Genomic DNA, 16,567 nt, shown 5'->3' on the forward strand with positions numbered 1-16,567 from the left:
CAATAAAATAACCGATTTCAAGAAAATAAAAATAATAATGCAGACGATGAAGAGAATTATTTTTGGGTCTCGCAATGCTCTTAAAAATTCAGGAAAAAATTACGCCACATGTTTGAGACGCCACATTCAAATAAAAATTAGAACAGAAGTGAGTCTCAAAGTTATATTTTTTTTTCAAAATTTCGAAATACCAGAAAATACACTCGACAAATTAATTAGAGGAACAGAGTGCGAAGTCTGTAATTTAAAGTGCTTTTTGACGTGCCATAAATTCGTAAAAAATCAACGCATATCGATAGGATGTACCTCAGGATGGATGTATCAGAATATTTTATGTACATATTTTTATTTTTGTGTGTGTAGGAGTAGTGGGCAACAATATCCGGAAGAAATGAAAAATCGATTTTTCTTTGTTTCGTCAAGAATATTCTGGACTAACACATGTTTTTGCTAACCAACTCAACAGCTTTCATTTGGTTCCAAGAACTTTCCTGTAGGACCTTCCCACACAGAGATATTTCAATTTGGATGAAAAATATCTCTTCGTCTCAAAAAAGTGCAAAAAACTGGATTTTTATAGTGCTTTACAAAATCCACTGTAATTTTGCAAATATCGCAGTAAGTTCTAATGTTTGCAGTCAAATTTTTAGCCAAGTGTAGCCTAAACATCCGTGAACGGAGCGAAGTATAGCGGAAATAGTAGTTTTAGTATAAATTACAGGAAATACAAGAACAAAAAAGGGATTGCTATACGGAGAAACGAATTTAAAATAGTAGTAAAATAACCAGGAAATGAGGAAACCATGAGAGTTTGAAAAATTTATCAATTTTGTTGTTATAAATTTTCATGTGAAATTTTGAGCCGTTGAATAAAATACTTGAGCTGCGGAAAAGTGGTAAATATTTTCTGAAGCAGAAAATCCCTTCGAACAATTATCAAGCTTAGAAAAAATATCAACACTATATAATGAGTTTTCCAATGACTTCAGAGGTGAAATGTGATTATCAGGAAAGTGGGCACTTTATTATGGCGGTGACTGTACAACGACGTAAATAATTTCGTTTTGTTTTGAAAAACAAAGGACGGTTAAATCATTTTAATATTTTTCATACAAAAATATTCAAATCGCATTGAAAAATAAGGTATGAGGGTTCAAATAGGGAGTATATGTATGGCTTGAAATCAAATTTAAGAAAAAAAATATTTAGCATTTTTCAATTTACTCATATTTTCAAATTTTTTAATCACCCTAATCGGTGTTTTATATATGGTAATCGATTCCGTAACGTAGCGTAGGGAAATATAAGGAAAAGTCTGGACAAACGGACAGGGTGGGAGCGACGAACATCTATGTATGATTGATAAATTACATTTTCATTTTAAATTTTAATGATGTACAAACTTGCAATACAGTATATCAATACTATTGACACTTACTGTGTACACCTAGCTGGCCTTCTGTTAAAATAATGAATAAAAACAAAAAAATTATCTACAAAGAGCAGCTAAATTTTCGGAAATTATTTTAGACATGAAAAAATGAGAAAAAAAATACAAGCCCTTCTAGGTGATTTTTTTCAAGCCTTTTTATTCGATCATTTTTAATGCCTATTTGAAGACCTCCAAAACTTATTGAGTACATAAACTTGAATTTTCAGTTAGTGTCCATCTTTCCCGCCAAGTTTCTGTCTTTTCTCCACTCAATCAAAGATGCCGGAGACATTTATTTTGCAAAATTTTTGCCTCGAAGACAATTTTTTTTATGAAAAGAGATCTAAACTATCGATTTGTGGTGAGACAGATTAATTTTTTGGGAAACTCATGAAAAAAATCAACGTTTACTCAAGGTGTCCGTCTCTACCACCCTTTCCCTATAGTTTACAACCTATTCTCATGTCTGCCAAGTTTTTGTGCATAATTTGATCAGAATCGGTCGAGCCGTTTCGGGGAGGAGTTCGTACACAAACTCCGTGTATAAAAAAGATTATACTTTATAATTCTCCTTCAAGTATATCACAGGAGAATCACCTACGAGTCGTTCCACCGATTCTCGTACAAATTTTCGTATTCCTCTCATATTCATATTGTAATTTATAATAAAACTGATACATGGTTGAATATCAATGTCCTGGAAAAAAAGGTAATGAAGATGGTAGAGTTTCGAGCGACATAGCATGCGCTGCCATAACTATTTCTCAAATAATGACGTCAGTCGTTGTGTTTATCTTCGATTACCCACCGCATCCATGTGAAAATGCTATTTTCAGGAAGTAATTTATGAATTGAAAACTTACATTTTTTTTAGAGTTCCCGTTGAATATGAGGCGAATGTGATAGCGTGCAGTGAATATTTGTGAAATCACGTCGAAAAAGACGGATATAAGTGATATTTCCATGTGCCATTTTCACTCCCCCACGTTCATAGAAATAAACGGAGTTTAATTATTTCAACGTTATGAAGTTTATGTTTCGAATACTCTCAGTATCGGAGTGCATGTTGTTAGAGAATAATCGCCAATTAATCAAAATTTCACCGAAAATGTTACTGCTTTCGAAAAGTAAGCAAACGACTGCTCTCTAGACCTTTTTACCACATAAGTAATCGAAATAAGCCACGATATAATTGTCATCTGTTAAAAAAACAAACAGTTGAATGATTTCATTAGAATTTTGGCTCAAATTATCATGCAACCGTGAGTACTTTCAACATTGTTTTGTTTCTTCCATATACATTCTATATTGAATGCAAATAATTACGACACGATATTTTGCTTGCCAATACAGATATACTTCGCCTACTGCTTCACCTCTATATGTACCTCATTGGTTGAATATAGTATAAGATTAGTGTGATTCCTTGCTGTGGCGGCAGAGAGCAGACAAACGACCGCAAAGAGTTGGAAAATCAGTCGTAATTTAAATTAAAATGATAATGAAAATTTTGATTTGGGTAGCTTTCATCATGCGTACCAAGTTGCAATAAAATCGAAAAAAATCGCATTTCGGCTGATTTGGCGTGAAATCACTCTATGGTAAAACATCGCACAAATTGTGTTTATTTTGAATTACATTCGATATTTTGAATGCGGATTCATCTCTTGGTTCAAATGCATTTTTTGACGACACTAGATTCTTTTTACGCGATTTTTTACACGATTTTTTACACAATTTTTAAACGCAATTTTATCGAAATTACCCGATTTGGCACTGCTTAATCGGCACCTCTTTAAGGAGAGAAAAATCCTGCGAGTATGTTTATTATCGTGTGAAAAAAGAATCCAGTATAATACATTTTGAATCATAATCCTTTTCAGGGGGGTCTCCGTAGCCACATTGGTTGCGCGTTCGCTTAGTAAGCGATCGATCGTGAGTTCAAAACTCAGGGCCCTCATTGACTATCTTTGTGTTATTACAGGATAACTACGTCCACGCAACGATTATTAGCGATGGAGATCGATCCACGGTCGAAATTAAGATCGATTCATCCATACAACTGCTCTGCTCTGCAAGACACATCGGGCTGCTGTTCTATAAATAACTCAACAATGATCAATCAACTGTCTCCGCTGTCCGGTGGTCTAACTGGATAATGGAAGAACAGAAAGAATTCTCTTACGCCTAAATGGCTACTGTGTAAATGTGTACCAAATGTAATGGTATAGAAGGAATACTGGCGAATGGCAACTGTGTAATGTGCTAATTATAGATATATGATAACCATGTGACATGTACACGATTAAAATTCGGCTCTGTTACAGCTAAAATGCTAATGAGCCTTAAATAAATAAATGGGTTAAAAAAAAAAATCCTTTTCTAATTCCACATCTTTTTATTACAGCCTATTGAGCTACACATAAAAAAGCAACGACAGCATCTTTGAACAATAAGTTCTCTCTAGAAATATAGAAAAAGCTCCCACAAGAAACAACTTTAAGACCAGCTCCCAACACAAACGCAATGGTCATGGAAATTTATGGCACGCTTATACACACGCTGGATTTGCGCTATGCCATTAATCCAAGTGCTTCAATCCCCACTCGAATCAAGACGAGCCTAAGACCTAGACCTTTGGCCGTCGATGGTCGATGTTCAGCCGGGGAAAAGCCTGGGACTTGTCGTCCCAGCTAATCAACATCTTAATGCTCTCGGCGTCAAACGCTTCACACAAAGCAAAACGAATGGAACAATGATGATGGCTCAACTGGAAGTAGAAAAATCCTAACCCCCACTTCTTCACAGCCGGACGCGTGCAGGACACGTTCGCCGTCACTTTGTTACCAAAGAGGAAAACAAGATCCAGCTCCGGCGCTTCCACTTGGACTCGGTCGGACGCCTCCCCCCACAAGAATAACGATTCGAATCGCTTCCATTATCTTTGTCGGCGACTCGTTTTGTGACTTGGATCACTTGAAGAAAGCTGTATGTATCATACACTTCATCAAGCAGGGTGGTTAATTGAATTCAAGGGAAAACCATATTGCAGCAGACGATGCGTACAGTCCAAAACATTTCCTCGGACCAGAATGTTTGTTGTCCGAGAAGAATAGATCGGTGTCAGGTGGTTCAATAATTGTCTATCATGTTTCTGATGTGTTAATATCCGAATCGCTTCGCAGTGGGTTTTCCAGCATATACCGTTCCAGTAAGAGTGGATTGTTTAGAAATTCGCAAACATCTCATCTCCGATGATGTTTACAACAGGGCAGAGAACGCGTCAGGGTCAGGATCGGATGGTGCGACCGGAGTCAAGCGAAACGCCTATTTATAATAACAAAACTGAAGCAACGTCAGAAGCGGTTTCCCGTCCGCGAGACCAACACGGAGTGGAAATTCAATTATTCTATCGAATGACGTTTTTCCATTCTTCCTCTCGCCGTCAATACCGTCAAAGCCGTTGTTCATCTCCGTTCATCCGCGTTGAGCTGTGCACATTCCGCAACTTAATTTAATCCAACCGTTATTCCGGCTGTGCTTCAGCAAAACCAGCCGTGACGAGCGGTTTCAGCTCATAAATTCAATGCGGCCGTCGTTGCTTTTTCTTCATTGCTGTTCAAATCTTGGAGAGCATTTTTAATGCTATTGAACTCATCCTCGCGCTGACGTTCGTGTTCGATTGCATTGATCGAAAAACACAGGGAGACAGAAGGAATTCATTGGATCTAATTAAAATTAATTTTCTCTCATTATCAATACCTCAGCATACGACGCAGCATCCTTCAATTTCGTAGGGAAGGACGGATTTTGCCGCGGAAACGCAATATGGCCACGTGATTTCGACCAAACATATTGAGTGCACTATTTATGGCTCCACAAAACTGAAACAGCGGCAAAAATTTAGGTAGTGCGCGGCACACATGCAACCCTTCACGGTTCGCTGAAACTGTGATGAATGTGTGGAACCGAAAATTAGGTGGATTTGTACGTTCTGTTGAGCGGAATCGAATCGACGCTTTGTTTATAGGTTTTGCTTTTTGTGCAGTTGCAAATTATTTGATTCGCGTTATATAATTCACTTAGGTAGCTTTTGAGCTTACAGTTAGTGTTATTAGATGAACTGTTATTAATTTGATTGTTTCGGCGCATGAAGTAATTCTGGTCCATAATTTTGACTAAAGGGCAGATATAGAATTAATAAAAGTTATGTAGTTGGACCTCATAAAATAAGTAAAGCCTTATCCACTTAAAATTCGTACGCGTCTTAAGGAGATATTCAAGTGCAGAGACACGAATTTCGAACGTTTTTGCGTGCTCTGAACAATTTTTTTTATCATCCATTATTTTATTATTTGTTCATTTAACTTTGAACAATACAACAAGAACTAGACAAAAATTATTAAAAATTAGAATAATTACATTCTGGTAAAATGAGGGGGTTCTAAAAAAAAAAGAGTCATGTCATACACGATTCCAAAAAAAGCATAATATATCTCGATATCAAAGATGCTTTTTTTTCGTTTTTGAGTTATGATTTTTCAAAGACTAACTCATTGACTTTCATTCAATATGTCGATCATCTAAATTGGTTTATTGGTTCAAAAGTTATGAATTTTTGAAAAAACTCATTTTTGGAGAAAAGTGCAAAAAAAAAATTTTTTTTTCGGAGCACCCTAAAATGAAAATGGGTACCGTAATAAAAAAATTAAAAAAACGGGCCTAATGTTTTGCGATTAAGAACAAAACTACTACTTTTCATGGAAATCTAAGAACCACTATATCGTTTTGGCATGGAATGGCTGTATAAGATTATGCAAATGACATAAGGCACGTATGCAAACAGTTTTTCTGATCCTTACAAACAACTACTTCAACATAGTTTAACCAGCAGTTACTCGAAAAAATTATTTCTACGTATCCGAAATGATCCGAAACTTCCACTTTAGATAAACATTGATTTTGTCGCTTGAGGCACCTATGCGATTATTCAATTGACATAAGACATTTAAACAAACGGCAGATCTGATGCTTATGAACAATTTTTCCCATCACACCAAAGTTTCACAATGACTTGAAACGAAATCGAAGGGTTTTCTAATACAGGTCGGACTCGATTATCCGGGATTCGATTATCCGGAATTTTAGACTTGATTATCCGGAGTATTTTATTTTTGAATTTCAGGAATTTTGAATAATTTGTATAATAATTCCATATTGAATAGCCAATATGGGTATCAAATGAAAGGGCTTGACTACAAAATGGCGGATTACATATTTTTGACGTAGGACTACGTCTTTCATTTCTATACGAGGGTGTAAGTTCAAAGTTTCGAAAACGAAAGCGTTACGCCGGAGAACGATATTTTGAGCGTTAATAGCCTAAAACAACTAAACGAAATGGTATGATAAACACTTCATTCGAAGGATAAAATGTCTACGCGTTATATGCTTGTTATTTTATGGTCCAAAAACTTGTTTCAATAGCCCTAAAATTGCCTTCAAAACAGGCTATTGAAATCACACTAATCGGTATATGAGCGAGTGCCGCTCGGAAATCCTCTCAGTTACGATTGCGCAACGATTGAGGTAGGATCGCTGGAATGGATAGACGTTTCCGTCACACACACGCACACTTCAAAACCATAGAGCCTGTGGAAATCGGCATAGCAAATTAGATGCAAGCTGCGGGTGCTTTTGTACTCGCTTGCGTTTCTGGAAATCGGAATGTTTCTCTAACACAGACTTCAAAACAATGGAACCTGTGGAAATCGGCATAGAAATTTAGATGCAAGCAGTGGGAACTTTCGTATTCGTTTGCGGTTTTGCAAATTGGAATGTTTTCCTAACACAGACTTCGAAACCATGGAGCCTGGGGAAATGCAAACTACGGGTACTTTTGTACTCGCTAGCATTTTTGCAAACCGGAATGTGTTTTCCCAATACAGATACCGAAACCAAGAAGTTAGGAGAATCGGCATTGCAGATACATTCAAGTCGGCAATACTTTTATACCCCCAAACATTTTTACACTCCAGAATTCGTTTTGCTATCACGGTTTAAAATAGCGGGTACAAATGCAACGCTTCGGCTCGGTTATTCAACGCTGCATTGAAAGATATCCCTTCATGTCGCTAGCTCACTGAACTTCTACGCATACCGTTTGATTATTAGGCAAAACTACTACCTACTACCATAGTGCATGAATTGACCTAAATTGGGATTTGTTTGCAATTGAATTCGTAAATAGTTTCATTCATCCACTATTTTAATCAATAATATAGTCAATACACAAAAGATAGAACTGCGCAGCGGCGATATCGTACCCAATGAGGAATATCCGAGGTGGGATTATTGCTAATGGAAGAAATACAGTTGAATACAAATCCAACGGCAGTCCTACGTCAACCTTGCGGTTATATCATAGGTATAACCCATCCATATTTTTTTCACAATCCCATCAATATGAGTATCATATGAAAGGGATTGGCTAGTAGAACACATTTATTCATGAAAAATGCAAATCCAAAATGGCCGCCACCACAAGATGGCGCCATATATATTTTTTTCACAACCCCATCAATATGGGTATAAAATGAAAAGGGATTGACTAGTAGAATAGTTATTTATAAAAATTGCAAATCCAAGATGCCCGCCACTACAAAATGGCGGATTACATATTGGGGAAAAAGAAATGTCGTATATTGTCAATATATGGCAACACTTAAACATATCTTGTGTTGTACTTATCGTATCGGGTCATACTATACGGCTATTTAAAGCCGACAATCTGTGCTACAAGTGTCGTTTTGACAGTGTAGTGATTGTCCTTTTCAGTCTCAAGTTACAGCGCGTCGAAGATGGACTCCACCAAGCCAGAAATTAGCCATATTTTACGTTTTTACTACCTGCGAGGTAAAACTGCAACGAAGGCGGCCGAAAAAATTGGTATAGTTAATGGACCCGATACTGTAACGATTCGCACAGCGTTGGTTTGATCGATTTCGTTCTGGTGTGGTGGCTGTCGAAGATACACACTGTACTGGTAGGTCAATCGTCGTGGAAACCGATAAAATCGTTGAAATCATCCAAGTAGACCGGCATGTGAGCACTTGCTCGATTGGCCAGAAACTGGGTATAGGCCATAAAACCGTTTGGAACAATTTGCAGAAGATTGGATTCCAAAAAAAAAGCTGGATGTATGGGTGCCACACGAGTTAATGCAAAAAAAATCTTTTAGACCGAATCAACGCCTGCGATGCACTGCTGAAACGAAACGAATTCGACCCATTTTTAAAAAAGATGGTGACCGGTGATGAAAAGTGGATCACGTACGACAACCTAAAGTGAAAAAAGTCATGGTCGAAGCGCGGTGAACCGGCCCAAACCATCGCCATGCCTGGATTGACGGCCAGGAAGGTTTTGATGTGTGTTTGGTGGAATTGGAAGGGAATCATCCACTATTAGCTGCTCAACTATGGCCGGACCCTCAACTCGGTTCTCTTCTATGAGCAGCTTGACCGTTCGAAGGAGGCGATTGACCAGAAGCGGCCAGAAATAATCAATAGGAATGGTGTTGTTTTCCACCAGGACAACGCTCGGCCTCACACATCTTTGATGACCCGCCAGAAGCTACGGGAGCTCGGATGGGATGTCCTATTGCATCCACCGTATAGTCCGGACCTAGCTCCAAGTGATTATCATCTCTTCCGGTCCATTCAAAACGCTCTTGGTGATACTAAGTTGGCCTCAAAAGAGACTTGCGAAAACTGGCTGTCTAAGTTTTTTTTGCAAATAAGGAGGGAGGGGTTTTATAGGGGGGGATAATGAAGTTGCTCTCTAAATGGCAACAAGTTTGCGAACAAAACGGCGCATATTTGACTTAAATTGGATAGTTTTAAGTATGTTAAATAAAGCGTAAAATTTCGATCAGAAATACGACATATCTTTTTCCCCAACCCAATATTTTCTCAGAACCCTATCAATATGGATTGGATTTTCAAGATCATGGAATACGCAGTTTTATAATGACACCAGAGATAAAGATGTGTTCCAGATTTCAGATCAAACGGTCAAAAGGAAAGGAGTTAAGTTTCTATTAATGTGTTACAGCGCTACAGACAAAGTTACAAAGTCACAAACATACGAACGGGTCCAAGCTAGATAAAACCGTTTAATAAATAAGTGCAAATCATAATTATATTACGTTTACCGAAAGAAAATTCGTTTTTTTTATTCGATTATCCGGAGTGAAAAAAAATCAATACTCCGGATAATCGAGTCCGACCTGTATTTTGAAACATTTGAATTTTTCAATGAATCAAGCTTGTGGATGTCAAACTCAACCCGTGTCACTTTTATTGAGGTACATACGAAACTATTAACAATATTAATAAATAACAATCAAATCATAACTGAATTCCACTTAAATGCGTTACATCATCAAACATAAATACGAATAATGATACTTTATCAACCTCGTTAACAATTATAATCCAAAACCATAAAATAATCAATAAAACCCACCGAAACACTCGTTTTCACGTATTTTCCGCTCTTCCCCTGTTTATTCCCGCACCACCAACCCCTCGTCCGGAACATATCCTGCAACATTTCCCATTTCCGACCGATAAAGTTCTCACAGCATCCAGCGTTTTATTTCCCACCGCTTTATAACTTCCGCTTACACAACTGCAATTGCCTCTGTGTATCCTGCAATTCCTGTGTTGTATATTCGTTCGTTCCATTTCGGTTCTGCCTGCAGTATATCCTGCGCCAGATGCTATTGACGGGTGTCGAACAAGTCAAACATCATTATACGGCCCCGTGGCGGAATGGAATATTATTTAAGCGTCTTATCAAAATCTTTTTTTTCTTTTGAAGATTATTTTCACAACAAAAAGATAGATTTGTAATAGTTCTTCAATCTTCGTTTTGGGTGTTCCCCATCCAAAAAAACAGTCAACGTGGGGAACATGGAAAGTTCGCTTCTACGTCTCTTAAACACTTCGTGAGTCATCAATCACCCGAACTGGATCATGCGATGACTCGACAGCTTGGAGTTGGAAATTTTGCAGTAGCGTAGAAACTTTATTTTTCCTAGATTTCCCTACACTCGATTTCCACTGGTCATCGCCATTGTGAACATAATTCGAGAAACCATCAATAATGATGCCTCCCTCAAGGATCGCATCGTTTTCATAATAGTCCCTTGGCGAAAGAAATCAATCGAATCGTGTTTCAAAAAACGCTTCGCCCATTGAGCTGAGAAGGGAAAATCTCTTGCATAAACAATAAACATTGTAACGCTTAAAGTAATCCAAATTGATTCAATATAGAGCCAGGGGAGAAGTACTTACGATATTGCTTTTCTTTCAAAACAAAATAAACTTTCGATGCTATGAGCTGACAGTGACACATTTTTATTTTGTGTTTTTCTCTCGGTTCACTTCTCCGACCGAGTGTATGATTGATTTAGCCTAATTTAGCACTCGATTTTTTTTTCCCATTTTCTCCTATTTCACCAGCAACTAAACCTCCCAGCAGAATCCGGAACATTGATGAACTCCCCGTGACAATAGACGGGAAAAATATGTACTCGATCGACAGAGTAAACATAATTTTACACAGCAATCAATCACAACGATTCGTATCGTGTCGTTATTTTATTGACTCTCTCCTCGAAAAAAAAGCATCTCGCCGCCTCTGGATGGAAGACACAAACGTAATCGATATATGTAGGCGAAACAGCAAAAATGTTGCCGCCGCCGCTGTCGTCACTGGAACCCATCGAAAGCTTCTGCAGCCTTATCGATCAGTGTACCGAAGGCGGACGGCAGCGTGTCGGCTGCCTGACGGCCTAGGACCTCCCCAAAGTAGCGAACCATTATCTTCCCGAAAAGTTTGACGTCTCCACCCGTCACACCCCTCCGGTGGTGGTTCTTTGCCAGCTTCGCAAGCAAACACTGGAACATTTTCGGACATTTCAAACCATGCTCGATAAGCGCCCCGAGAGCCAGGATCACGTTCATCGAGTGTGCGAAGAGGGCTTGATTGTCGGCCAGGCTGGTGCTATGCGAATCGGTGCTAAAATTGAAGTATGGCAAGAAATTTGGATGCTCGCTGAAAAGACTGTACAAATATGGGGACAATTATTATTTCAACGTATGCAACGATCAGGCAGGATGGTGTATCCATACAGGAGCAGCAAATTTCGGCCATGAAGATCCAAGTCCTGCTTCATCAGAGCCCATGTCGAAAGAAGGGTAACTTTCTGTTTACCCGTGAGTCCTGTTTCGTCCATTGATGAAATTGTCAGATTTGCGAAAGTTGGGACAGTTATTGTAAAGTCAGTGCTAAGTTGATGGACACAATTCCTTGGTTTGCATTTATTCATTACAATTGGGTGGTAAATCATCTTATTATTGCTTTCCTGAAACATTAATAATTTCAAAATAGTGAAATTCGGCTATGTTGATGATTTCCAGTATAAGAATTATCAGCCCCTGCGCTAACCCCTAATTTCCTTATCCATATACCACTCTATTCATCTTATTTGACGATGTGGGCCATCCTGAGGGCTTGATGGGCACCTTACACGATCAATATTTGTGACTAAAAATTGTTTTCAATATCATGACAGCCAGACTTTCCGATCCGATTGACCATCAATCAATATTTTGCCACCTAACACGGTCAATATCTTCATCAACCCGGGACTACGACAGTATTCGCGATGACTAGTGGCGATATTCGAGTTTGGAATCCAAACTATTCTCTATCTGATTAAAAGGCTCAAAGGCAATTTGAAATTTGGCGTTATTTGATTACATGAAGCACTTAGTACTGACACTAACTTTCCTCTAAATTTTTCGATACTCCTACTAACAGTTTGGTTGAAAAGTTTAAGGTAACCCAGCAAAACTTTTTTTTTGCAAAATTCAATTTAACTCTTTAACATAATTGCCTTCGAGGACGATACAGCGATTATAGCGATCTTACAACTTTTTGATACTATTTTTATAGTAGGGGAACCCGGGGCAAGAGTGCCACCTTAAGCTAATACTCGTTTTTGAATGCTCTTTTGTTATATTTTTTTCCATTTTTGTTGCTAGTTTGTTCATTTATACTCCTATTTAGGTATAGCTATGCACCCAATTGTTCAAAAGTTTTGTTTACTATGAAAATGTTTCATTTACAAAAATGATGTTTTTGGCTTGTATTTTTCCAGTACGGGGCAAGAATGCCACCTCGATAAAAATATAATAAAATATAAAAAGCACTGTGAAATGCACGGTGGTTATTTCGTGAGGGTATTTCGTTAATTTGCGCCTGTGCGTTCTTATACAGATTGCAGTTGTAAGAAGCTCAGTTAGTATTTATCTGTTTGCCAATAAAAAATATTTAAGGTTCTAGCTGATATTATATGAGATATATCTTCTTCTTCTTCAATGGCACTAACGTTCCTAGAGGAACTTCGCCGTCTCAACGTAGTATTACTTGCGTCATTTTTATTAGTACTTAGTTGAGATTTCTATGCCAAATAACACGCCTTGAATGCATTCTGAGTGGCAAGCTCTAGAATACGCGTGATCACAGTGCAAGTCGGAGGAAATTTCTTTGACGAAAAATTCCCCCGACCAGAACGGGAATTGAACCCTAACCCCCGGCATGTTAGTTATGACGCTAACCACTCGGCCACGGGAGCACTGAGATATATGCAGTATCTGTATAAAACAAAGTTCTGTAGTTAAATGATTGTAAAAGATGGAAATAGGCTAAATAATCAGATGGACACTCTTGCCCCGGGTTCCCCTACTCTTTCGGTTTTTCTTCAAAATAGGCGTCAGTTTCGGTAATTCGGTAATTTCGGTAATTTCAGTAATATTCCACAGTTGCAATAGCTGGAGCAGAGTCCGGATAACATTTGTCAAGCCATGCGTTGGTTTGCACTGTATTTTTTTTTTCATCAAAAAACAATACGAAAAAAATACAAATTTCGTGTATTGATAATTCGGAATTTTCCGTTTTTTCACAAAAACAAAAGTTAGTACTTTGTGATAGTCAATTATATTTTTGCCAGACGCGCCATCTAGACGTCAACCTTATGAACTTTTCAGCCGAACTGTTAGAACTTATTATTATTATAAATATTATTATTATAAACAGACACACACACAGTTTTTGTATAGGATTTTTTCATCACTTGGAGAGAAAAAAAAATATTTTCATATAAGGTACACCGGGGCAAGTTGAAATTCGAGGTAAGTTAGAACGGAAAACATAGCTTTTACTAGGAATGATAGATTGACGGGATAAAAACATATATAGTAAACATTATCTTTCAACGAAGTTTCCCTGTAAAACTTGTTAATTTTGCAACTAGCGGTCGTTCAAATATTACGTAATGCTTTTTTTACTATTTTAGACTCTTAGATTTATAAGATTTATTTTAGACTTTAGATTTCTAATGGTTTATTTCTAAACAAGTTTACACCAAGGTGCCTAGAAATACATCCTAAGGTGGGCCAACTTGCTAGAACCACTTTTCAGCCATCTTGGAAGTCTACTGTGTTTTGTTTGTAAACAATACACAATACGCTTGTGCTCAAGCTCGTTAGTGACGTCTCTTTCACGCTTCTAGCAAATAATTCCCCTTCTGCTTTCTTCGGTACTGTTTTCATATACCGCTCCCCTAACCAACTTAGTGACGAAACGGGCTCACCTTAGGATATACTTCTAGGCCCCTCGGTTTACACAAGGCATCCCCCCCCCCTCCCTTTCTGAGTACGCTACGTAACATTTGAATATTTGAATGTTCCCATAAAAGCTTATTAGTAGCCGTTCTGAGTGGCTCTACTCTGACATGAAAGCGTCTAAAATAGTATTCTAGATGTTATTGTTTCTTATATTAAATCCTAGTATTTAGGTCCCATTTTGCGTGTATCAAACCATTCCCTCACATATCACGTGTATCAAAACCCTTTTTTCCAAATGTTTATGTTATATTAATATTTAAATTCCTTCAATTTAGTGTTTCATAAATTAGTTGTAGATAGTTCGAGAAGCAAAATCACACATTAATCTCATGATATTTTCGCGTTTCAACTTACCCCGGTCTACGGACGAGTTGAAAAAAGGAATATGAAAACTAAACATTTTCAAAAATGATATTTTTCGAAACATCCAGTCTGAATCCCTATTTTTATTCGAAAGTCATCTGTTATACCTTGTATATGCTGAAAACAAATTTTAAATTGAGTGATTCAGTTATTTTTTAAGATAACTTTCAAGTTGAAATTCGAAAAAATCGTTTCAACTTTCCCCGGTGAACCTTACATTTGATTTATGAATATCGCGCGAGCTGAACCTTCTGCTGAACGAGGCGCTCAGCGGAAATATTCCTCCAGCGTTTGTGGAGGGTATCATCGTGCTGGTCAAGAAGAGGGGAGGCGACCATACGGCCCGATCATACCGTCCGATCTCACTGCTCAACAGCGATTATAAGCTGTTCTCCCGTATCCTCAAAACCAGGTTGGAGCGGGTGATGAGGGAACACCACGTGCTAAGCGAAGGTCAGAAATGCTCGAACTCAGAGCGGAACATTTTCCAAGCCACTCTTGCTCTGAAAGACCGCATAGCGAGTCTCCGTCATGACCGTCGTGCTGGGAAGCTAATTAGCTTCGATCTCGACCATGCGTTTGATCGGGTCCGGCATTCTTTTCTCTTCCAAATCATGCGTTCTCTCGGCTTCAACGACGATCATCGCTCTACTCTCGCGCATCGTCAGTCGATCTGCGTCTCGACTGCTTATCAACGGACATCTCTCACGGTCGTTCGAGATTCAACGATCGGTACGACAGGGGGACCCGTTGTCAATGCACCTCTTCGTACTGTATCTCCATCCACTAGTGTGCAGACTCGAAAGTGTATGCGGGAACGATCTGCTGGTAGCGTATGCGGATGGTATCAGCGTGATCGTCACATCGACAGCGCAAATTGAAGCGATGCATGAACTCTTTACTCGCTTCGAAAATGCTGCTGGGGCAAAATTGAATTTGAGAAAAACTGTTGCTATCGATGTTGGGTTTTGTCAACACCCAGTGGCTGCAAACAGCCGATGTAGTCAAAATATTGGGTGTAGTTTTCGCAAACTCGATAAAGCACATGACAACACTAAACTGGAATGCACTGGTGGGGTAGTTTTCACAACTAATGTGGCTGCACTCTCTGCGTATGCTGACGCTGCATCAAAAAGTGATCATGCTTAACACGTTCGGTACCTCTAGGATATGGTACCTCGCGTCCATTCTCCCACCGTTGAACGTACATATAGCGAAGATTACATCAACGATGGGAACATTTCTCTGGAGAGGGACTGTTGCCCGCGTCCCGATGATGCAGTTGGCTCGCTGCAAGGAAAAAGGCGGTCTGAAGTTACAATTACCAGCGCTTAAGTGTAAGTCGCTCGCAATTAATCGTCATTTGAAAGAGATCGGATCCCTTCCTTATTACAGTTCCTTTCTTCTCCAAACAAATCCTCGACCACAAATTTCAGTAGATCTTCCTGACCTCAAACAAATCCTACAAAACTTATCCCAAATTCCACACCAAATTCTACAAAACCCCTCCGCCGATCAAATCCACAATCACTTCGTCATTCAAACCGAAATACCAAGGGTGGAACGAAATAATCCAGCAGTAGACTGGCCACGCACGTGGCGAAATATTGCATCGAAGCATCTTACTTCAGAACAGCGTTCAAAACTGTACTGTTTGTAACGAGAAAATTGAACATCGAAAATTATTTTTCGTGATGCGGCGTGTAGATGACGAAAATTGTACACACTGCGACAACCGAGTTGCAGAAACAGTAAATCACAAGTTTTGTACATGTGTTCGCGTCCAACTAGCTTGGACGGTTCTTCAACAGATGATATCAGGCATCTTAGGCGGATGGAGGAGGCTTGATTTCGAGGAGCTGAAAAAACCTACCCTACTAGGAATTAACAGAAGGAAAACAGTGAAAATTCTTAAACTTTTCATTAATTATATTTGCTTTATCAATGATTCCAATGATAGAATTGATATAGATCAATTGAAGTTTCATCTACATATGCAATTTTGACGAATTAA

The 16,567-nt window shown here is 38.5% G+C and overlaps 2 protein-coding genes across 9 annotated transcripts in view; both read right to left on the bottom strand.

Annotated features, from left to right (window-relative positions):
• The window catches only part of LOC129780249 (transient receptor potential-gamma protein), a 313,946-nt gene that overhangs the window by 149,711 nt on the left and 147,668 nt on the right, over positions 1–16,567 (bottom strand). The window lies entirely within an intron of this gene.
• On the bottom strand, positions 10,879–11,756 carry LOC129780252 (extracellular globin-E1-like). Its single transcript, XM_055788312.1, has 2 exons — positions 11,632–11,756; positions 10,879–11,563 (listed from the first exon to the last, which is right to left on the bottom strand). The coding sequence occupies exons 1-2, from the start codon at positions 11,733–11,735 to the stop codon at positions 11,209–11,211; spliced, it is 459 nt and encodes a 152-aa protein (XP_055644287.1). The 5' UTR covers positions 11,736–11,756; the 3' UTR covers positions 10,879–11,208.

The sequence above is a fragment of the Toxorhynchites rutilus genome, chromosome 3 (genome assembly GCF_029784135.1).
Source record: "Toxorhynchites rutilus septentrionalis strain SRP chromosome 3, ASM2978413v1, whole genome shotgun sequence".
NCBI classification, from domain to species: Eukaryota; Metazoa; Arthropoda; class Insecta; order Diptera; family Culicidae; genus Toxorhynchites; species Toxorhynchites rutilus.